The sequence below is a fragment of the Nicotiana sylvestris genome, chromosome 11, assembly GCF_000393655.2.
Source record: "Nicotiana sylvestris chromosome 11, ASM39365v2, whole genome shotgun sequence".
NCBI lineage: Eukaryota > Viridiplantae > Streptophyta > Magnoliopsida > Solanales > Solanaceae > Nicotiana > Nicotiana sylvestris.
Genome location: NC_091067.1, coordinates 43919982 through 43943469, shown reverse-complemented (window position 1 = coordinate 43943469; position 23488 = coordinate 43919982). Strand labels below are relative to the sequence as shown.

General features: G+C 38.1%; 2 protein-coding genes across 3 annotated transcripts in view; one reads left to right on the top strand and one right to left on the bottom strand.

Annotated features, from left to right (window-relative positions):
• Positions 1 to 1589: 1589 nt before the first annotated feature.
• LOC104214788 (auxin response factor 19-like) lies at positions 1590 to 8837 on the top strand. Its single transcript, XM_009764507.2, has 13 exons — positions 1590 to 2193; positions 2707 to 2819; positions 3981 to 4079; positions 4181 to 4237; positions 4368 to 4523; positions 4608 to 4692; positions 4791 to 4881; positions 5089 to 5253; positions 5356 to 5554; positions 5641 to 5782; positions 5876 to 7680; positions 7766 to 7956; positions 8215 to 8837. Exons 1-13 carry the CDS (start codon positions 2130 to 2132, stop codon positions 8345 to 8347), a joined length of 3300 nt encoding a protein of 1099 aa, XP_009762809.1. The 5' UTR covers positions 1590 to 2129; the 3' UTR covers positions 8348 to 8837.
• A 162-nt stretch (positions 8838 to 8999) lies between these two features.
• The window catches only part of LOC104219377 (L-arabinokinase-like), a 31577-nt gene continuing 17088 nt past the window's right edge, over positions 9000 to 23488 (bottom strand). For both annotated transcript variants that reach the window (XM_070162626.1, XM_070162627.1), the window contains 14 exons: positions 22245 to 22407; positions 21640 to 21723; positions 21145 to 21264; positions 17096 to 17226; positions 16936 to 17017; positions 16270 to 16357; positions 11532 to 11575; positions 11330 to 11425; positions 11168 to 11244; positions 10470 to 10688; positions 10221 to 10386; positions 9989 to 10060; positions 9671 to 9874; positions 9000 to 9499 (listed from right to left, as the gene is read on the bottom strand). In XM_070162626.1, the coding sequence (XP_070018727.1) occupies positions 9392 to 9499; positions 9671 to 9874; positions 9989 to 10060; positions 10221 to 10386; positions 10470 to 10688; positions 11168 to 11244; positions 11330 to 11425; positions 11532 to 11575; positions 16270 to 16357; positions 16936 to 17017; positions 17096 to 17226; positions 21145 to 21264; positions 21640 to 21723; positions 22245 to 22407 (1654 nt within the window). In that variant the 3' untranslated portion in view covers positions 9000 to 9391. The remainder of the gene's footprint in view (positions 9500 to 9670; positions 9875 to 9988; positions 10061 to 10220; positions 10387 to 10469; positions 10689 to 11167; positions 11245 to 11329; positions 11426 to 11531; positions 11576 to 16269; positions 16358 to 16935; positions 17018 to 17095; positions 17227 to 21144; positions 21265 to 21639; positions 21724 to 22244; positions 22408 to 23488) is intronic.

Sequence of the window (23488 nt, the reverse complement as noted above, 5' to 3'; positions counted from 1 at the left end):
GAAAACTGTTGCCTATCAAATGAACATCAATACAGATAATCTATAAAGTCAAAGAATGAAATTTAAATTCTTTTTATACAGAAAATTGCCAATAAATTTGTAAAAGAAATGAACTCCACATTTTTTATCTTGTGAGTTTGTGACATATCATTCTCTGATTTTCTTCTACTCAATAGTCATTGTCGTCATTAATGAGGGCAATAAGGTTAAAAAGATAGCAGTGATAGTGATGGTCTACAGTCCATGAAGGGTCAATCGCAGAAGAATTGCAATTCCCAAATTTATTCTCCTCTTTTTCACAATGTTAGTTTATGGGGTAAAATTGAGAGTTGAAGACTAATGCAATTAAGTAATTATTGCAGCCACCAACAATCTATTTCTTACATTATAGTAACCATTGACACTACTTTGAAGGCATAATATATTTTGGAGCAATATTTATTGGGATTTACGTTTGTAGTTTTTTGTAATATTAATATATTTTTCGGTCCTAATTTATATGACATTATTTGATTTAGTATGATTTTTTTTTTGAAACCAGTTGTCTAAATCAAGCCATATATATTTATGTGTATTATATATAAATAATCTCATTACGGGTCAGTTGGTTGGGAAACAAGTTATCCAAGATTAATAACATGTTTGACCAAGCTTCTCAAGAGGCCAAAAGTAGTATTTTTTCCCCCTAAAAACACTTTTTTTCCTTCCTAACTTGAGACGCTTGGCCAAGCTTTTTTGGGGAAAAAAATACTTTTGGGAAGAAGCAGTTTCTGAGAAGCATAAAAAAGTAGCTTCTTTCCAAAAGCAGAAGCAGAAGCAGTTTTGACTTTTCTTCTTACCTAAAATACCCTTAACAAAATATAGTATATACCAAAATAACCGTTAAACTTAATACTTAAAATATTAATGTATAAATATTTCTTCTTATTTTTAGGATAACTTTCTAATATACAATGACTTTAAAGGTGAATGCTTTTATATTTGTTGAATGAATTTTAATATATTTAACTTATATTAAAATAATTAAGTACTTTTTAATTTTATTTTTATATTTTACTTATTAAAATAATTTTCGAATCAATTATCCCTTATTCCTCGTGTCAAACGACGCCCAAGGTATAATAGAAACGATCCCTAAGGGTATCATTTGATCATATTAACAGTTTTTTTTGCTAATGAAATGAGAGTCTATTATATTAAAGGCATAAAAGTTTAGTTATTACATAATAATAAGGATAGATCACATTGCAATTTTTTCTGATTTGTCTTTAATAAAAACTTGTAAAAAAAAAATCGTAGGTATTTTCCAATACATAATGCTACCTTCCTCTGTTGATATTTGTTGCCTAGTGCTTTCATACTTTGCCGGAGCGTCTGCTACGGTTGCTAAGATAAACCCTTTTCCTGAGTAGCAGAAGAAGGTTAAAAAGAATAAAATAGTAGAAAAAAAGTTAATAAGTAGTATGTATTAATCATAAGTACATACTATTAAGTACCCATTTTAAGTTTCACCTCAATGGTCAACTTTGCTAGGCCATAGCCACAGACAGAGAATATAAAACCCAAGAAAAGGAAAAACACATTATATTTTATATACATAAAAAATATTTATCCAGCAAAGAGAGAGAAAAGGAACAAAACAAGCTAGAGAGAGAAACAAAAGGCCATTTCTGAAAAGGGTTATTTGTAAAGAGAGCTAAAAGAAAGAGCACATTAGAGTTGTTTACGTATAGATGTGTGTGTGTGTGTGTGTGTCTGGAAGGTGTAGTGTAGAAGAGGGGGCAATTTAAAGTAAAATTGCAGCATTTGGTCTCTCCCTTCCTTAACATCCCCCTCTTTTTCCAAAGCTTCCTTTGTCCCCCCAACTAAACCACCCCCACCCCCACCCCTTTTTTTCTCTTTCTTCGGCCACCCTTTTCGCCGGAAAACACACTCCCTTCTTCCCGCCGGCCACCACCACTCTTTTTCTTCTTAGCTCACCGAAGCATAGTACAGTGCAAAAAGATTCTGTTTTTGATCTATTTTTGTGTTGCCGGAGTTTGGTGAAGTGTAGCTCCGATGAATCTCCGGTGAGCATATCTGGGCACTCTTTTTGTTTTTAAGCTGAAGAGAATAAGCATAAAGGGAAAATGAAAACGCCGGGGAATATAGCCGGAGCTCAGCAGGCTGCTGCCAACGTTAATCCTGCCGAAGGTCTGTCACTATCTTTATTTATTATACATATTAATAAATATACGGAGTATTATTATATAGAGAGAGTGACATACAAATATACGTAGGTATATACTTTTCTCTAGTAGTAATAAGCAGATGCATTGTAAGAATCGTGGAATCAAAAAGACAAAGCTATTTCTCTTTCTGGGCTTTTGTCTATTCTTTTCTTCCATCCCAATGAAGTTTTCCTGGAAAATATTATTTTTCCTTTCGGTTTTATTATATGCTTTTTTCACATCCAAACTATGCATTACACGTATCTTGAAGTTGCTAAGCAAAGCAAATGGGATTTTCTTGGAAAAGTTTGATTCTGGGTGAGAAAGTGATAAAAATCTTTACTTTTTCAATCTAGCAAGAATATAAAAAAAGTTATTTTTTGAAAACCCATTTTCTTTTTGGGGTTGAATTTTTTGGAAAATTAAGGTGTATTAATTAATTAACAAGTGTTATAAATTGAATGGTGGGATGAATAATTTAAATTTTTTTTTGCAGGTGAAAAGAAGAGCATAAACCCAGAGCTATGGCAGGCCTGCGCCGGTCCTCTGGTGAACTTACCGGCAGCTGGGACCCACGTCGTCTATTTCCCTCAAGGCCATAGTGAACAGGTTATTTTCTTTAACAAAAAGAAAACCCTTTTGTGACTTAATAAGAAAATTTTAATGGCGTGGCCTAATGGTTGAATGAAGCTCATAAATATATGAGGTTAGTATAGGTAAAAAAAAAGTTTGGTAATTTATGATTATATAAAATAGTTGAGGTGTGCATAAAATAATCCGAATTTTTATAGGCTTGTATGCGGCTATTTGCTAACGTGAGCCGATATGGTGCACGTTATTACCCTTACACCTTGCTACTTATGTGAGGCTGCAGATGTGTATGGGTAAACATTATTGGTGTTATTGTTGATTTTGATAGTAGAATGCATTGTGTTTATTTATTTTTCTTGTCCATGTTGTAGTAGGAGTAATTTATTTAATTTTGTGGATCACATCTGATTTGTTTTGCACCTCTATTATGGTATCTCTGGAGTAACATGCATCTCGTGTCAGTATGTGTAATTGTGATCTTTATGAAGAATTTGTTATTTGTTGTTTGTTTTGTTGGCTTATGCATATGCTTACATGTGCACGTGTATATATATATATATATATATATATATATATATATATATATTTACCACACGGTTTTTAGAAAAAGAACAAAGATGAAAAGATTGGAAAGGCATCATCTTTAGTACCTTTGACTATCATTTTGCCTATTAACAGCTAGTGGGTTTGTTAAGAGGAAAAAAGGGAATAAAAAATGTAACCTTTATGGTTGGATTAAAGTGGCGCTTGCTTTTAAAAAGGTTTAAAGAAAAAATTTCCTATCTAAAAAATAATTTCATAAATTCTTTTTAGACCTTAATGATGAGGAAGAAAATGATCCAAGTTGTGGTCTAGTGGTAATGAAATGGAAAATAAAATCATGGGTGATCAAGATTTAAATTCCGGAGAGACAAAAAATGCTTGGATTTCTTCGTATCTGACTAAGTTTTGGTCAAAAAATTACGTGGAAGAGAACAAGAAGGAAAATTAGAAAATAGTAAGAAAGAAATAAAAAGTTAGCACTAATTGAAGTGCCTTTTCCTTTTATTCAAGTTTTAATTACTTTGAAGAAATTCGGAAGTGAAGTAGTTGCCATATTGTTAGCTAGTATGGTTATGTGGGTAAGATTAGAGTTAGTCATGGACCTAATTTGTTTTGCTCTTGCACTTCAATTTTCAGGTTGCAGCATCTATGAAGAAAGATGTAGATGCCCAAATACCAAACTACCCAAATCTTCCATCAAAGTTAGTTTGTCTCCTTCACAATGTTACCCTGCATGTATGTATTTTCAGGCTTCACTTGCCTTTATACAAATTGGTTTTTTCTTTAAAGTCTCTGCTGCTCAACAATAATGAATGCATTTTTTTTTTTGTCATTAGGCGGACCCAGAAACAGATGAAGTTTATGCACAAATGACACTGCAGCCAGTTCCTTCAGTATGTCCCTTCCTCGCTGTGATATTTTCGTATATTTCACATTTTCTTCTTTATTTGCGAATGAGGATCTCATTTACACCATATTTCAGTTGAATGTAACACTCATCTACTGAAAGTTTGGTTGGTGCAGTTTGACAAGGAGGCATTGTTGAGATCAGATTTGTCTATGAAAACAAATAAACCGCAAACAGAATTTTTCTGCAAGACCTTAACAGCCAGTGACACGAGCACACATGGAGGCTTTTCTGTGCCTCGGCGTGCTGCAGAGAAAATATTTCCGCCTCTGGTAACAACACATTGAAAATTTCTCATTTGATACTTTTTGGTTGTTTCTCTATCTTTTGTGATAGGCTTGCTTGTTCATTATCAGGATTACTCGATCCAACCACCTGCTCAAGAACTTGTGGCTAGAGACTTGCATGATAATGTGTGGACCTTCCGCCATATTTATCGTGGTAAGTTTGTTTATCTGCTATATATGGATATAGTACTCCAAGCATTGCCAGATAAAAATGGCTTGTTTCCTATCCCTTACCTATCTCTGGTGATCCAGGGCAACCCAAACGCCATTTGCTAACAACGGGGTGGAGCCTATTTGTCAGTGGGAAGAGGCTTTTCGCTGGTGATTCGGTCTTATTTATTAGGTAATGATACTGGCAATGTCATACCACCTTGAATGTTGTATCTTATTTTTCCGTGCATTTGAGCAAATAGTAATTTCAAGTATAAACTGACGACTGAAATAGAATGCTAAGTGAGATCCATAAAGGGAACCAACTCAGCTGTTGGATTCTCTTTGATTCGTTCATATGCTTCGGTCATCCTTAATGCTCTTCAATCTATGTCTACAGGGATGAAAAGCAGCAGCTTCTACTTGGTATTAGGCGAGCAAACAGACAGCCCACAAACTTATCATCATCTGTGTTGTCAAGTGATAGCATGCATATAGGTATCCTAGCAGCGGCAGCCCATGCAGCTGCAAACAATAGCCCTTTCACTGTGTTTTATAACCCAAGGTCAGTGAACTTACTTTCTCAATAGGCATATGCATTTCTTATAGCAATTTATCTATCCTTGATCTTGATGATTTTAAAAAATTTAAACCTCTATATGAACAGGGCAAGTCCTTCTGAGTTTGTCATCCCTTTAGCTAAGTATTACAAGTCAACTTATAGCAGTCAAGTATCTCTTGGCATGCGTTTCCGCATGATGTTTGAGACAGAAGAGTCAGGAACTAGAAGGTATATGGGAACAATTACCGGCATCAGTGATCTGGATCCGGTGAGGTGGAAGAACTCACAATGGCGTAACTTGCAGGTATAGTTTTCTAACTGGTAATTTGACTTTTGTTTTATCTTTACTTAAGGAATGTACTAACCTTCACGCTTGTGAATTGTGATTAGGTTGGTTGGGATGAGTCAACTGCTGGGGAGAGGCGCAACCGGGTCTCAATTTGGGAGATTGAACCAGTAACAGCACCTTTTTTCATCTGTCCTACTCCTCCATTCTTCAGGTCAAAGCGGCCAAGGCTACCTGGAATGCCAGGTATGAGGAATTCTACAACCAGAATATGTCTCTCAATTCTGATGATATCTTTTGACATTGTTGGATAACTGTAGAAGATATCACTTGTTGCAGATGACGACTGTTCTGATCTGGATGGCCTATTCAAGAGGACAATGCCATGGCTTGGTGATGACTTTGGGATGAAAGACCCGCAAGGTCTTCCAGGCCTGAGCTTAGTCCAATGGATGAACATGCAGCAGAACCCTTCTCTCGCTAACTCAATGCAGCAGCCAAACTACCTGCATTCTTTGTCTGGTCCCGTTCTACAGAATGTCGGAGGTGGAGCAGACCTCTCACGTCAGTTAGGTCTACCAGCAGCACCTCAGCTTCCTCAGCACAACACCTTACAGTTTGGTACCCAACGGCCAAACCAACAAGGTCAGATGCCAGCTGCCACATTGAGCCCAGTAGGATCCATTGTGCAGTCGCAGCAGCAACAGTTGTCGGATATCAGTCAGCAACCAAGACAGAATCTAATCAACCACTCCATGCCTACAAACCAAGTTCAGGCCCAACTTTTGCAAGCGCAGAGTCTTGTGCAATCTCAGAATGTCCTTCAGCAACAACAATCACTTCAAAACCAGCTGCAGAGGAACCTTCCTCAGCAGCAACAGATTATGAATCAGACTCAGCAGCAGAGTTTCATGCCATCTCAGCCTAGCGATCCACTTAACCAACAGATGCATTTCTCTGATAACCAATTACAGTTGCAGCTTTTGCAGAAGCTGCATCAGCAGCAGCAATCACTTCTAGCTCAACAATCTGTATTGCAACAACCCCAGCTTGGGCCAATCCAGGATCAGCAGAAGCAGCTGTTGGATGTATCGCAGAACTTTTCCAGGTCGCTTGCAACAAGCCAAATGCTGGATATGTCTCAAACCACATCCACCTCCACGTCTCTCTCCCAGTCGCAAGTTGTCCAGCAGCAAATGACTAGCCAGTCTCATTTTCGGTTTTCCCAGCCAAATCAGCAATCAAAACTTCACCAGCAACCTGGAATTCTACCAGAACTACCTGGACAAGTTGGTCAGAATCTACCACCGACTACTAATCAATTTTCCACAAACTGCAGTAGCTTATTAACAGGGGCTGCAGGTGGAGGCCAGTCGGTGGTTACGGATGACATCCCATCATGTTCCACCTCACCATCCACGAACAATTGTCAAAATGCGGTTCAGCCAAGTATGAATGGTAGGATGCATCGAGGCACAGCTGCAGGGGATGAAGCAACCCAGTCTTCTGTACCCCTTTTGAATTCCAGTGGATTCGAAGCTATGTCCACTAATAGCAATCTAGTTAAAGATTTGCAGCACAAATCTGATGTGAAGCCCTCGGTGAACATCTCCAAGAGCCCTAACCAAGGATTTTTGGCTCCTCAAACCTACCTTAACACTGCAGGGCCCCACATGGATTATCTAGATAGTTCATCTTCAGCAACCTCAGTCTGCTTTTCTCAAAATGATGCCCAGTTGCAGCAGACAACAAACCCATTGTCTTTCAATAATCAACCAGTCATATTCAGAGACAGTCAAGACGGAGAAGTTCAGGGTGACCCCAGGAACAGTGTTGCTTTTGGATCAAATATGGACAATCAGTTAGGACTGCCAATGATGCCAGATCCTTTGGTCACAAATAGCTTGATGGACTCAAGGAAAGATTTATCAAATAATATCTCATCAGGAGGAGGCATGCTTTCTAGCTATGAGAACCCCAAGGAAGCACAGCCCGAACTCTCATCATCAATGGTTTCCCAGTCATTTGGAGTTCCTGATATGGCTTTCAATTCAATTGATTCTACCATAAATGATGGCAGCTTCATGAATAGAGGTGCCTGGGCCCCACCACCTCAAGTACCTCGTTTGCGGACATATACCAAGGTTGGTTAACTTACCAAATCTGTGTCCTACCTCGTATCATGTTTGAGTTAAGAATACTAACTTTTTTGCCTCTATGCTCTCAAAGGTATACAAGCGTGGTGCTGTTGGAAGATCGATTGATATCGCACGTTACTCGGGCTACGAAGACCTTAAACAAGATTTAGCTCGTAGATTCGGTATAGAGGGACAACTGGAGGACAGACAAAGGATAGGATGGAAGCTTGTGTATGTGGATCATGAGAATGATGTTCTTCTGGTTGGTGATGACCCTTGGGAGTAAGTTCTTGAACTTTGCTTCTATCTAATTTTGTATTTGCATTTTCAATTCGAGCAAGCAGCATATGCCGTTCTCTTGGGAGCCAAGACTTCCAACTGAACTTCTTTATAACCATACAACCTTTTATCCCATTATGCATGCGTCCCGTGGAGACTTGATCAATGTAGCCTAAAGCTGTTTTTACAATCCTTCCCCATTCCTTTTTCCTTGTACATATTCGAGGCATACTGACTTACATGTGTCATATGATACTTCAGGGAATTCGTGAACTGCGTCCGCTGCATTAAGATTCTCTCTCCGCAAGAAGTCCAGCAAATGAGCTTGGATGGAGATTTTGGAAATAGTCTCCAAAATCAAGCTTGTAGCAGTTCAGATGGGGGAAATGTGTAAATTAGCAGTGGCTAAAGTTCCATTCTACTTGTATAACTTTAGGTGTTCATTGCTCAAGCTTGGTGAAAATCTGCCACAATTGGTTAATCTATCCTTTATACACGATAGAGCACGCAAAGCAGCTCTACCTAGGATCTTGGCATAAGGACCTTTCCTTGGTTGAACAGGAGCTGTCGCTAATCTCTGACAAGAACACAGCTCGGATTTGAGTGTGCTTGATCACCTTGTGTGATTGCACCTGTCCAAGTAGGGTTAGCTCATGTTGAAAGCGGGAACATGGTGTAGTCTAGGTAACCATAGAGCTGTACGATGCTTTTTGTCCAAATTTTCTTCGTGTTCTTTTGCACGAAAAGTTTCTTAGAGTATTTTCAATGTAAAATTGAAGTCCTTGAAATATGTGTGGTGTAGTGTTGGAATGTATAGTTGTTTAGAAGGCTCTCTAATTTTCCCCTCAATATCTTAATGGAAAATCTTGAAGTAAATTTCAGTAGCTGAGCTGAATTGTGTAAATTTTTGTTTCAGTTCATGTTATCCTTTTCTCCCTTTCTCATGTTTTTTGTTGTTCTTAAAGAGGCAAAATGGACAAGAATAAGGTGAAATTTTGATGAAAACTTGTGTGATGGTCCAAAATATCCAACGCTACAGATTATTGAAAGATATAATGCAAAAATAACCTAATCAACTATAAAAGACAAATTTTTACAATAGTAACAGACACAAAAGATAAGGAGTCCAGGCATTTACAAGTTCATTTACTTTCAGGGAAGAGTTGAACCAGGATGGAAAAAATACTAAAGAGATACTAAGAGGTAAAAGATAGCAGAATAAGATGAACTTGAATAAATATACTTTATGATCAATACTCAAAAACAATTATTGTTTCTAAAGGGTTAAAAAAGAAAGAAAATGTTCCCAGAATTATTGATGCCCAAGAATCTGCAAATGCTTTGTGATGCGGAAAAATTTCCAGTGTCAAAACTCCAGCAGTTTGCTGATATCTTTCTTTTTGTCTAGTTTCAACTACTACATCTGCTATTAATCACACTAGGATCGAAGCCGTATTTGAAGATGGCCAAATTTTGCTGCTCCAGGCGAAGAACCTTCAAACACGTATGGCAAGAATCCAGTAGCAGATTTGTATCTTTGCTGAATCTGCAGATAGAAAGACAACAGTTAAAGGTTTTTGTAACGCTAATGCCAAAAAAAAAAAAAAAAAAAAGATTTTGTAACTATAAAAGAGCAAAGAGGGATGCTATTCCTTGTATTGTGTACAAGAAGAGTATATATCTGTAATTGTATAACAATAAAGCTGTAGAAAGGTACCTCAATAAGTTGTTCATTGCTTCTTAAACAGTTCCTCCCGACAACACAAACTGTTCCACCAGAACCTCCACCAGTTATCTTTGCCCCATACAAAGTTCCACCTTCAGATTTTGATGATTTAGAGTGCTGCATTTCTTGTACCAAGCTAACCAGCCTATCTGTACCATTTGACCCAAGCCCACAAGCGCTGTAACTGAAATGACACTGCAGTAAGAAACACTTGGTCAGAAAATCTCTGTAGAGGTATTCCAATTGAGAGAACAATTTGCAAAGAATCCACTCCAAAACAATCAGAAAAACATGAAGCATAGCATATACCTGATACATTAACTCTCCAAGAGCAGATAATTGATCATTGGAAGGTGCAGCTGATAATAATGCTTTAAAAGCCTGATAGCATTTGACACATACACATGTCAATCAATTGTTCTCATGATGAATATGAACAATCTAATAACAACAGGAGATAAAAAAGCTAATCTGATGTAAAGAACCAGAAACCTTCTTATTCAGACGAAAATGATTTAAAAAGGAAATTCAAATTGTGGACCTTGACTCGGAAGTTCTCATAGATGGGATGCCTAGTTGGTGCTCTCACAGCATAATTGCGCTCCTTATCAATTTTCGTTACAGAATCATCATGATCGAGATACTTCTCCACAAATTCCTGGCCAGATAAAGATTCCGGAAGTCTAGTTGCATAAGACGCCTCATATCTGAAATTAGAATATATGTCAAACATAGTTAGTAAAAAAAGAGAGAATAAAAGCCAGAAATAAACTACATATGCATAACGAACCTATGAGGTGAGAGGTTGCACAGGTAATCCAGAGACGCTTCCATTTCAAGTAAATCCTTGCTATCCTCATCAGCTTCATCAGGGTTGAACCCATTGATTTGTTGGGCAGATGAAATGTTTGACAAGGAAGAGCGTAACTCCACCGACGCAGCGGACTTTATTATCTTCCTCCCCATAAAGGCACCAACTCTCACAGATTTGTAGTCTGAACCACCAACACTGCAGCAAACTCTCATAAGTACTGGAAGGAAAGAACTTAGAACATAAGGCCAAAACATACATCCTAATTTGGTAGAAAAAAGTTACTCATTAGGCGGAGAAACTGGACTGCGCTCCAGCTTAAGTGGTGGGAAAGCGTGATTTTAGTTTTAGACCTCCTGGCGGACACTGCAGTCGGCATTTTTCAATTTTGAAAGATACATGGTAAACTTGAAAAAACAGTTGGACCTATTGTGAACTGAACCAACATTTGGATATATTTTTGTTCTTGCTCCAAACTTGAGAAAAAGCAAAAGTATTCTCGATCAACTCAATGAAAAACATTCTTGAATTTGTCTATTTCAGAACTTTCTCCATTAAAAAAGTTCCACCAATTTTTTAAATATGGCATGAACTGACAGTAATCTTCATGTTAGATTGCAAACAAATTTGATGGAGATAAGAGACGGTTAAAGGAAATACTCAGTGGGAAGTTTTACCTGTGTCGTATTCCAGAATCAATTCCCCAAAATCGGACGGTGGGCGGTATGTCAACAAGTCCTAGCACCTCAGCGGGCTAAAAGAAAAAGTGAGTGCTAATTCTGATATCGCGGTTGGTCCCAGTAACTATGTAGTGCTTAGCATAAAAATTTGCTGCATACCTGACACACCATTGCGAGAAGCTTGTCGGCCTCCCCACATGTTGAAGCCATCTGATCCATCACGCCACAAGGAGCTCCAACAATATGATTCTCCACCTATTGAGGAGAATAAAGCTTGAGATAGGAAGGGAGGTTTTACCGATCCAATAATCAGAACGAATAATTTGGAAGAACAGAACGAGGTAAGTATAAAACAACGTGCCTTCTGGCAAAGGAGAGCCAGATGTCGGGGGTCAATGTTCAATCCTGCAAAATAGAAAGAAATTTTTACAATTCAATATTCATTTATGTGAGAAGGCACGGGAGAAAATATGATATATTAATATTGTGTGTTCAATACAATACAAGAGGTCCTTATTTATAGCTATACTATACAAGGACATACTACTCGTATTCCAATGTGGGACAAGACTACATTATGTACTTATCTAACACTCCTCCTCAAGCCGGTGCATACACATCATATGTACCGAGCTTGTTACACATGTAACTAATACGAGAACCAGTAAGAGACTTAGTGAAAATATCTGCTAGTTGATCATTCGACTTTACAAACTTTGTAACAATATCTCCTGAAAGTATTTTTTCTCTGACAAAGTGACAGTCGATCTCAATGTGTTTAGTCCTCTCATGGAACACCGGATTTGACGCAATATGAAGAACAACTTGATTATCACACACTAGTTCCATCCTGCTGATTTCTCCGAACTTTAACTCCTTGAGCAACTGCTTGACCCAAAGTAACTCACATGTTGCCATACCTATGGCCCGATATTTGGCTTCGACGCTAGATCAACTACATTATGTTTCTTGCTCTTCCACGAGACAAAATTACCTCCTACTAGGACACAATATCCAGATGTAGATCGTCTATCAAAAGGTGATCCTGCCCAATTAGCATCTGTGTACCCAACAATCTGCCCGTGGCCTCGATCTTCGAATAGTAATCCTTTGCCTGGAGCTGAATTTATATACCGAAGAATACGAATAACTGCATCCCAGTGACTATTACAGGGAAAATTCATAAATTGACTTATAACACTCACCGGAAAAGAAATGTCAGGTCTAGTCACTGTGAGGTATTTCAATTTTCCAACCAACCTTCTATATCTCGTAGGGTCTCTAAGAGGCTCCCCCTGTCCAGGGGAAAGCTTAGCATTCGGATCCATAGGAGAGTCAATAGGTCTGCAACCCATCATTCCAGTCTCCTCAAGAATGTCTAAAGCATACTTCCGCACTGAGCGACCTCAATACCTAGAAAATACTTCAGACTACCCAGATCCTTAGTTTGAAAGTGCTCAAAGAGATGTGTCTTCAGATTAGTAATACCATCCTGATCGTTGCTAGTAATAACAATATCATCAACATAAACCACCAGATAAATACACAGATTCAGAGCAGAATACCGATAAAACACAGAGTGATCAGCCTCACTACGAGTCATGCCGAACTCCTGAATAATTGTGCTGAACTTAACAAATCAGGCTCGAGGGGACTGTTTCAAACCATATAGTGACTTGCGCAATCTGCATACACAACCACTAAACTCTCCTTGAGCAACAAAACCAGGTGGTTGCTCCACATAAACTTCTTCGTCAAGATCACCGTGGAGAAAAACATTCTTAATGTCTAACTGATAAAGAGGCCAATGACGTACAACCATGGACAAAAAAAGACGAACATATGCTACTTTAGCCACGAGAGAGAAAGTATCACTATAATCAAGCCCAAAAATTTGAGTATATCCTTTTGCAACAAGACGAGCCTTAAGCCGATCAACCTGGCCATCCGAACCGACTTTGACTGCATAAACCCAACAACAACCAACAGTAGACTTACTTACAGGAAGAGGAACAAGCTCCCAAGTGCCACTCGCATGTAAAGCAGACATCTCGTCAATCATAGCATGTCGCCATCCAGGATGAGATAGTGCCTCACTTGTAGACTTAGGAATAGAAACAGTGGACAAAGAAGATATAAAAGCATAATAAGGTGACGACAGACGATGATAACTTAGACCAACATAGTGGGGATTAGGATTAAGTGTGGACCGTACACTTATGCGGAGTGCAATTGGTTGACTAAGAAGAGACAAGTCCGTAATAGGTGCAGAACCTGATGCAGGACGTGAATCACTTGGCCTGATGTTGGATGTGGACGACGATGATAAGTCAAGAGTGGCAGAGCTGCAGAAGGTTGAACTGGATTATGTGGAGGAACTGGACCTATAGGTGATGGAATTGGAGCTATAGATGGTGGAACGGGAGCTATAGATGGTGGAGCTGGAGATGTAGAGGAAGATGGATGGGAGATAATGACTGAATCTCCAAAAGAAGAGACTGGTAGTACAACAGAAATATCTAAGTGATTACCTGGACCTGTGAAGTATGATTGGGTTTCAAAAATGGTAACATCAGCGAACATAAGGTACCGCTAGAGGTCAGGAGAATAGCATCGATACCCCTTTTGCGTTCTCGAGAAACCAAGAAATACGCACTTAAGAGCACGGAGAGCTAACTTATCTGTTCCTGGAGTAAGTTATGGACAAAACAAGAGCTTCCAAAGACACGGGGTGGAAGAGAGAACAAAGGTAAGTGGGGAAACATGACAGAGAATGGAACTTGGTTCTGGATAGCTGAAGATGACATACGATTAATAAGATAGCAAGATGTAAGAACTGCATCCCCCAAAAACGCAACGGAGCATGAGATTGTATGAGTAGGGTACGAGTAGTTTCAATAAGATGTCTATTCTTTCTTTCAGCTACCCCATTTTGTTGAGATGTGTACGGACAAGATGTTTGATGAATAATCCCATGAGATTTCATAAACTGCTGAAATGAGGAAGACAAATACTCTCGGGCATTATCACTACGAAATGTGCGAATAGAAACCCCAAATTGATTTTGAATTTCAACGTGAAAGGTCTGAAAAATAGAAAACAACTCAGATCGATTTCTTATCAAAGATATCCAGGTGCACCTAGAATAGTCATCAATGAAACTGACAAAGTAGCGGAATCCTAATGTAGAACTGACCCAACTAGGACGCCAAACATCTGAATGGACTAAAGTAAAAGGTGACTCTGCTCGATTATCAATACGTCGAGGGAAATGAAAGCGAGTATGCTTATCGAGCTGACATGACTCACACTTTAGAGCTGACAAGTGAGATAAACCAGGTACCATTTCTGAAGTTTTGACAAACTGGGATGTCCCAACCGTTTATGTAATAAAAGTGGTGAATCAGTAACAGGACAAGTTGGTGATGGAAAACAAGATGCGAGTCCATGTGATTTAGCAAGGATAAGGTAATAAAGTCCATTTGATTCACGCCCGGTACCAATGATCCTCCCTGTACTGCGTTCCTGTATAAAAACATGATCATCAAGAAATAAAACGGCACATTTAAGTGATTTGGCTAGGCGACTAACAACTATGAGATTAAAAGGACTATTAGGGACATAAAGAATTGAATCTAAAGGTAAGGAAGGAATTGGGCTTGCTTGACCTATTGCAGTTGCCATGGTTTGAGACCCATTGGCCATTGTGACTCTTGGAAGAGATTGAGAATACGAAATAATAGTGAAAACAAATTTGTTACCAGAAATATGATCCGATGCACCTGAACCAATGACCCAAGACTCAGAGGATGAAGATTGAGAGACACAAGTCACGCTATTACCAGTTTGAACAACGGAAGCTATCTCAGAAGATGTCTGCTTACCTGCTTTGTACTGAAAAAACTCAAAATAATCCGCTAAAGAAACCATCCGACTATTCGAAGTATCGGTTGCCATGCCGCTACAATTAATAGTAGTAGGGTTAACTTGAAATAGTGAAAATTAGTAACTCCTTTGGGAAAACTAAAGAAATCGCTAAGAAAACACTGTTTCTGCAGCCGGAAAAAATTCAAAGTGATCGGAATGAAATAAAAACAGTAGAGGTAGGATTGAAATTACCAGACGACCCAACTGTTCTGAAGAAACTTTTTCAAAAAATGGCCGGCAGTCCACTTCTGAAATCACCGTTCACATCGGAAAAATATAAAAATGGTCGGAATTTGGTGTAACCTGGATGGGAAGGCTCGGAATTGTAATGGGAACAATCTGTCCTGAAGAGTCGTCGCCAAAAAATGGCCGCAAGGTGGCCCACGCGACGTCGGAACTTCGCCGGAAAAGTTTCTTCCGACAGCTACAGTACCGCCGGAGATTTTCGCTGGGGTTTGGTCGCTGGACAGTAACTACTCTTGTGGTAGTGTTGGATTTTGCATAACACTGGCCGAGACAAAGCAGACGCAAAACAACTTTGAAAAATCGTCGGAAAAAAGGGTTCCGGTGACTGATTTCACTTCCCGGAATCGCTGGAATTTATGCACAACGATAAATCTCTCACGATAGCTCTGATACCATGTGAGAAGACACGGGAGAAAATATGATATATTGATATTGTGTGTTCGATACAATACAAGAGGTCCTTATTTATAGCTATACTATACAAGGACATGCTACTCCTATTCCAATGTGGGACAAGACTACATTATGTACTCATCTAACAATTTAACATAGAAAGGAAAACCAGAAAGTGTCAACTTCTTCCAACTTAGATCAGCTAGATCTTTCAAAGTTGGGATCTTTTACACAAATTTGGGAAGCAGAATAATGGACTGCAAGAATTTTGATAACTGCCCGCGCATTGTTCAAATTTAGCATCAATCTAAACAACTTTGCAATATAGGCATGTGAAACAAAATGGATAAAAGTTGTAGGAGACAGAGATCATCAAATTCCCAAAGTGAGTACTGAAAAATCATAAAGGATGTGACAGACAATTAAGTGTATTTGAGATAATGGTGTAGTTTGTGGATACAAATTCAGAATCATTATAAAGGAAAAATTTGTTGTTGTGGTGGAGCAGGGTATTCTGCAGATAAATGTAGTACCATGAGCAGCAGCAACAGCAGTCATACTGGCAACTTCTACAGCAGCAGAAGATGATACACCTTTGCCCTCCGGAACACCAGAACTTACCTGCGTTAACAGTTAATTGATATTTCAAAAAACTTATTTAGTTAGATGAACCAGAAAAGACAGGAAAGAGGCTAGTAAAGCTGTATGAAAAGACCTTATTAATTTATGTCTGACATGAATGGAAGCGTTAAGATAAACCACAGAAGCCTAATGAAATGTTAAAACAGAAAAGGTAATTTTTACATCCATTTAACTTGTGACTGGAACAGAAAATGGCCCGATCCAGAAAGTTTGTTAATGCTGATGGAATGAAGTATCATGTCTGTAAACTGATTACAGTAACTTTAATTTGGAAAGTAATTTTGCTCCGTACATAATAGTCACCCTATTTAGATGTAAGGAATTAGCTTCACATTTGGCCATTCTTATTTTATTTGCAAATCCTAGTGGCCTACATCATACAATGAATTTCTAAAAACAGCTCATCAGAAGACAGTAACCATTCCTTTTTCATCACCAGAAACATGCTTCATAGAACAACTACTGCACCTTCTTAGTTTCATCCAAATAGATCACTGCAATCTGTAGGAGACTTAAAATAAAAATTTGCAGAAGCTATGAACCCCTGAAAGGCTTACCAGAATGCTAATACTATCCTCAAAACGGATGCCTAATTCAGTCATCAGTACCAGAATCGTCCCAGCAACATATGCTGCCCACCTACATGGATGCTTCATATTTACAAACTGGTAGCAACTAATTAAAAGCGAAAGAATGAAAATACAAGAGTTCACTTGCTTCTGGGCTGGGTCTCGGGCAAAATAATTGTATGCTTTCTCATATGTAATTGGCTGCCCATCCTCCACAAAATCAGAAAGATCCATATCAAAAGTTGGTCCACGATTACCTAATTCTGAGCCAAATGATACCTGGATTTGGATTTATCAACACTAAGTCACAAACTTTCATGAGCTAAATAGACAATTAGATGTTGTAGCAGGCAAATGGTGTCAAAAGTACCACAAAAGAGGTTAAAATGCTAGCAAGCTAAGAAAATTTGTTTGCTCGAGTTTTCGTCGCAGATAGTTTTTTTTTATAAGGTAATATTTTATTAATAAAGGTACCAAGATGGTACAAATACAACGGGCCAGCTACTAACACAAACAGATCTCCTTCCTACATATCACCCGACTCCTCTAGAAAATCCATAGAGTGTTCCAAATTTTCCATAACATTTCTTGTGTACCAGAAATACAGGTTCCAGTTTCACATTTGGGAGCATTACCCTTCGAACTCCATACATATTTAGAAAGAGCTCCTACCATTGACTTGCCACTTGCAATGAAACAAGAGATGATCAACAGTTTCTAAATCTTCTTCACATATATAGCATCTGTTACTTAGAATAATTCCTCTCTTTTGCAGGTTTTCCTGAGTTAAACAAGCTTCCCTTGCTTCCCGGATATGTACATTAATGAACAGAAACCTTTTGACTTCCCAAATGCGTATTTAAGTTACGCCCATTCATATACCTCCTCATTTTCGCTCAGAGCATCAAAAAATGACAAAAGGAAAGAAAAAAGAACAAAAGAGTGATAATTTCAAGTTATCAAATGAAAAGAAACTGGATAGATAATGCTTCTTGCACGAGTAATAGTAAGGGTGTATTGTGGGCCGGGTCCAGCCGGGACCGCTAGCAAACGGGCCGGGCCCTACCGGTCCTAAAAGCCCACTGTGGGTCGGTCCTCACCAAATAGCCCACGAGCCCGGGACCACCAGGCGGGCCTGGGCCGGTTCAACCGGGACCAACGGCTATTTTTAAAAAAAAACTTTTTAAAAAAAAAGGCCAACGGTCTGAAATTTAAAAAGTAGCCGTTGGCCTGCAATTTTAGCCGTTTGGCTTTTTAAAAAATAGTCATTTGGCCCCCAAACTTTATTTTAACCCCAAACTTTTTATAATTACACTTTTTCCCTATTCTCAACTATAAATACCCCTCATTCTTTCATTTTTACTCACAAATTCATCAATCTCTCTCATTTCTCAAACTCAAATTGAAGTATTCAAGTCTTCACTCATCTCTCATTTCTCAAACTCAAATTCTTAATTCAAGTTAAATCATGCCCGGTGATTCTAGATTGCACCCATTTGTTTTGGAGCACTTTAATGTGATAGAAGAAAATGAAGAAGTTTACATAATAAAGTGCAAGAACTGTGGTCGAGTCTACACTCGTCGTCCAAAGGAGGGCACAGACAGTTTAAGGAGGCATATAAAGAGTTGTCTTGCGCGTTCTCCAGACATTCGTATTTAAGATTTTAGGTTGATTTGAGACAATTTGTGTTATTTTAAAATTATTAGACGTATTATGCTTAATGTTTTAGTTTGTTAGATTAATTTGAAGTATTAAATGTAAACTTTAATTTGCAGCTTTGATACCGAGTTCATCTTAATATATATATATATATATATATATACACACACACATATATATATACCTTAATATAGCTAATGTATACAATCTTATATAAGGCAATATATAAGATACGACAATATACTAACTACTAAGTGTATAGTATATAAGCTATATTCGAATTTCGACATAATATTAGCTATATTAAGACGTATATATATGTGTATATATATATATATATATATACACACACCAAACTTTGTTTTAACCCCAAACCTTTTATAATTACACTTTTTCTCTATTCTCAACTATAAATACCCCCTCATTATTTCATTTTTACTCACAATCATCAATCTCTCTCATTTCTCAAACTCAAATTGAAGTATTCAAGTCTTCACTCATCACTCATTTCTTAATTCTTAAGTCTTTAAGTTTTTCTTTACGCTTTAACAAATGTCTGGACCCTTTTATGTGCCAAGGTGCGAGTGCGGCAAAAAATGCATGATGCAAGGCTGTTGGGATGATGGTGAAGCTGGACGCCGTACTGGGCATGTATGGACAAGTTTATAGGGTTCCCGACGAACCTGTTTGCAATTTTGAAGTATGGATTGATGAACCCTGTCAGCAGGAATACTACAAAGAAAAGTTGCAGTATCTTCATTGTTTGTGTTCGAAGCAGTGGGAAAGAAAGCGACAATCCAAACCAGAAGTTGCGGAGTTGAAGGAGAAACTCAAAGAGGTGGAAGAAAAAAATAAGCTGGAAGACAAATTTAAGTGGTTGGAGCAGAGAATACTAGGCAATCGTGATTAAACAATGACATGTATGTGTTGAGCCTAGTAGTGTATCTTTATGTTTATAGTGTCATGTGTTTTCATTAGTTGTACTGAATTTAAGTTATGTTAAGTTTCTATGTTTGTTTGTGTTGTACTGTTAAAATAAAGAAGAAACGGGCCTTGACTATTTTTTTTAAATTTTTTTTTATCTAAGACAATTTCTTGTAAATTATATAGCTTATACATATATATATATATATATAATTTACAAGAAATTGCTTTAGATAAAAAAAATAAAAAAAATAGCCCGGAACACTTAGGCCCGTTTAGCCTAGGACCATGTGGGCTTAGGCCCGTAGTGGGCCAGTTCCACCCTCCAGGACCGCTAAGCCCGGGACTGTTTGGCCCGGGACCGCCAGAGCCCGGGACCGTTTGGCCCGTTTAGCCCATTTAGGCCCGGGCCTGGCCCACAATACATCCTTAAGTAATAGAGACACTTACAGTTGGTTTGAGGATATTCATGAATTAATGTTACATGGATTAACATCCGAAATTTGTACGTTATTGTACTAAAGAGAAACATAATGTTGGGGCAAACAGGTAAGTAGCTCAACACCAGCAATGTGGAAACCACACATAACTCTAATACGGAGATTTCGACAAACTTCATACAATGTTGGTGAAGAAATGTTATGCAGATATCAGACTATCAATATGGGTAGTTCTCCTTTGGCGAGGGGGCAAAAATGTTAAAAGCACAGCACCAATACTACTTCTTTAACCTTAACAATTGAAGTGCCTAAAAGACATGAAACAGTGTCTGTTAAACTAAAATGACTTTGAAGAGAATGTATGCATAAATCTTTCCCAACGTGAAGACAGCTAACTGTCACCATAAGACATGAATGCGCTGGAAACCATGGATCATGTGAAATTCACATTTGATCACATGTAGTGTTTGACCATTGAAAGTCACATTTCAGAATAATTTCTGGTTGCAAGATTCTATGTTTTCCTGGCATGTCAGGTGACTCGGGTTAAAAAACATGAGTTTAGTCTCAAGTTTGATGAACAAAACAATAGATAGAAGGACAAACAACCCCTAATCCTAGTGACGTGCCTAGATAAATGTAAAATTCATATCTCTGTCATATGTTACCATCCTCTTTATTTTCCTTGATACAAACTTGTCTTACCTGTGTTGGAACGTGCCAAAAACTGAAAGCAGTCAATGTAATAGTCTATGCCAGAGCTACTTAGAACATATCTTCAAATATATGTGAGAAGCATATGGCATTACTCCAAAATATTTACACCAATTTCCAACTGATGAACATTTGTGAACACTGGCCTTACACTCATAGGGTGTCAAGAGATTGGCGGGCATAAAGCATAGAAATTACCAATTTAATATCATGCATAAACGAAAAGTATCTCATCATGGCCGAAACATGAAAGCTATTTTCCAACTTAAACCTGAGAAAAACAAATTGCTGCCTCCTGATGGCAGAGCTATGTTTTTGCAATTATTTAATAGACCATTGTCTAGCAGTCGCAGCCACAGCATTTAAAACAATCAATTAAGGAATTCGGATGGTTATATTTTCCTAATAATGCAATATATCTCATGCAGTGCAAATATCGAAAGAGTCGATGATTCATACAATTTGAAGAACAGCAGTACACCCGTCCTTGGGCTGCCTAGCCTGAGCATGTTTCCACAATTTTTGCTTGCTTGGATGATTTCTCTGGATTGCGACATGGCATGCCTCCCGGGTGGGCATCTATGGAAGAAAATGTTGACAACATATCGTTAATAGACAGCAATGATCTAACATGATGATGATGCCTAAAAAATACTTCCTATATTGAGACACAGTTTATATGAGGAAAAGTGGAAAACACACTTTAACAGTGTGGAAAGGAACCAGAATGTTCTAGCTCAGGCAAACATCAATTATTTGAATATTTGACCACATTGAGCAAGAAAATACAACGCAGCTCACTAGTGAGGAAGTAGGTGAAGATATTAAAGTATGAACGGGTAAAAGAGTTTGAGCTTTTATAGGAGGCAAGGCATGCATTCAACAAGTCACAACATAAGACCAGCACAAATACTCCCCAAGCATAAACATGTAACAAGGAAAAAGGAACTTTACCTGTAGAACTAAACTACCAGAATAGTCAGCAATTCCTCCCATTACGTCCAATCTTCCCGGTGCTCTTGAAAGAAAAATCTCTTCCTACATTACCGGAAATATTGTCATATTTCCCGTTCTCAAGATATGCAACAGCAAGAGAATCTAGAGGCTAGGCTCTCAATTCAAAATAACATGGTGATGCAGACCTCCATTAACAAACAAAAAAACGATGCTATCTCCCGTTCAAGGTTCTAACACATGTATAAGCTGGGCACATTTCCCAATAGACTAGCCTGAAATCTGGTAATTCTGTAAGTCTTCTCGAGTTTGATTGCACCTTTACACATAAGTACCGTTACAAGATAAATGATTACTCCGGTAAATGAATCAATATCACAAGTTGTGAAGACCTGCAATTCATATGGATGAACACTTGGAAAAAATTTCCTTCAGCAGTTTTTCTCCCTTTCTCGTTGACTTATTTCAAAATGTTAATCATGTGAAGATTTCCTTCTTATTAATCTTATATATTATTATCAGATTTATAAACCACATACTGCGGAGAAACCTGTGAATCCATGAAGGAAAAAAGATTCTACACTGAATGAGCGAAAGAGATATACCTCCCAGTTGAACATTGCAGCAGCAGCCAGATGTTCGCGTGTTTGGAACTTGTTATTATTTTGAGGACTACATGAGGACTGTATTTCAGCCAAGCTCTTCAAGAAACCAAGTGTATCTGGGAGTCCTTGATGATCTCCATGAAGAATTGCAAAGTAATCATTTCTGCAAAGTAATTTAGGTGAATATTTGATAAGAAACATGCCTAAAAGTGGCTGTAGGACATAATAGATTATATATTGTGAGAATGCACGGGAGAAAATATTATTGATATTATTCTCTTATGTTAAACACAATACAATGAGCCCTATATATATATATATATATAAATACAATGAGCCCTATATATATATATATACACATAACATGTCCTACTCCTAATACATATGGGATTAGGGTTATTTACTCCTATTTACATAACTATTCTAACACTCCCCCTCAAGCTAGTGCATATAAATCATATGTACCAAGCTTGTTACATATGTAGTTAATACGAGGACCAGTGAGGGACTTGATGAAAATATCTGCAAGCTGATCATTCGACTTCACAAACTTTGTAGCAATATCTCCCGAGAGTATCTTTTTTCTGACAAAGTGACAGTCAATCTCAATGTGTTTAGTTCTCTCATGGAACACTGGATTTGACGCAATATGAAGAGCAACTTAATTATCACACACAAGTCTCATCTGACTAATCTCACCAAATTTCAACTCCTTGAGCAACTGTTTGATCCAAATTAGCTCACATGTCGCCATAGCCATCGCTCGATATTCTGCTTTTGCACTAGACCGAGCAACCACATTCTGTTTCTTGCTCTTCCAGGACACCAAATTTCCTCTTACTAAGACACAATATCCAGACGTAGAACGCCTATCAGAAGGTGATCCTGCCCAATCAACATTTGAGTATTCAACGATCTGCTCATGGCCTCGATCCTCAAACAATAAACCTTTGCCTGGAGCTGATTTTATATACTGAAGAATGCGAACAACTGCATCCCAATGACTATCACACGGAGAATCCATAAACTGACTAACAACACTCACAGAAAAGGAAATGTCAGGTCTTGTCACTGTAAGGTAATTTAATTTACCAACCAACCGTCTATATCTTGCAGGATCGCTAAGAGGCTCCTCCTGTCCTGACAGAAGTTTAGAATTCGGATCCATCGGAGTGTCAACAGGTCTACAACCTGTCATTTCTGTCTCCTAAAGAATATCTAAGGCATACTTTCGTTGTGAGATC

Coding starts and splice junctions, on each gene's coding strand:
- LOC104214788 (XM_009764507.2), top strand. CDS start 2,130: ATGAAAACGCCGGGGAATATAGCCGGAGCTCAGCAGGCTGCTGCCAAC. Junction 5,254..5,355: donor ACTGTGTTTTATAACCCAAG/GTCAGTGAACTT, acceptor CTATATGAACAG/GGCAAGTCCTTCTGAGTTTG. Junction 7,681..7,765: donor GTTTGCGGACATATACCAAG/GTTGGTTAACTT, acceptor ATGCTCTCAAAG/GTATACAAGCGTGGTGCTGT.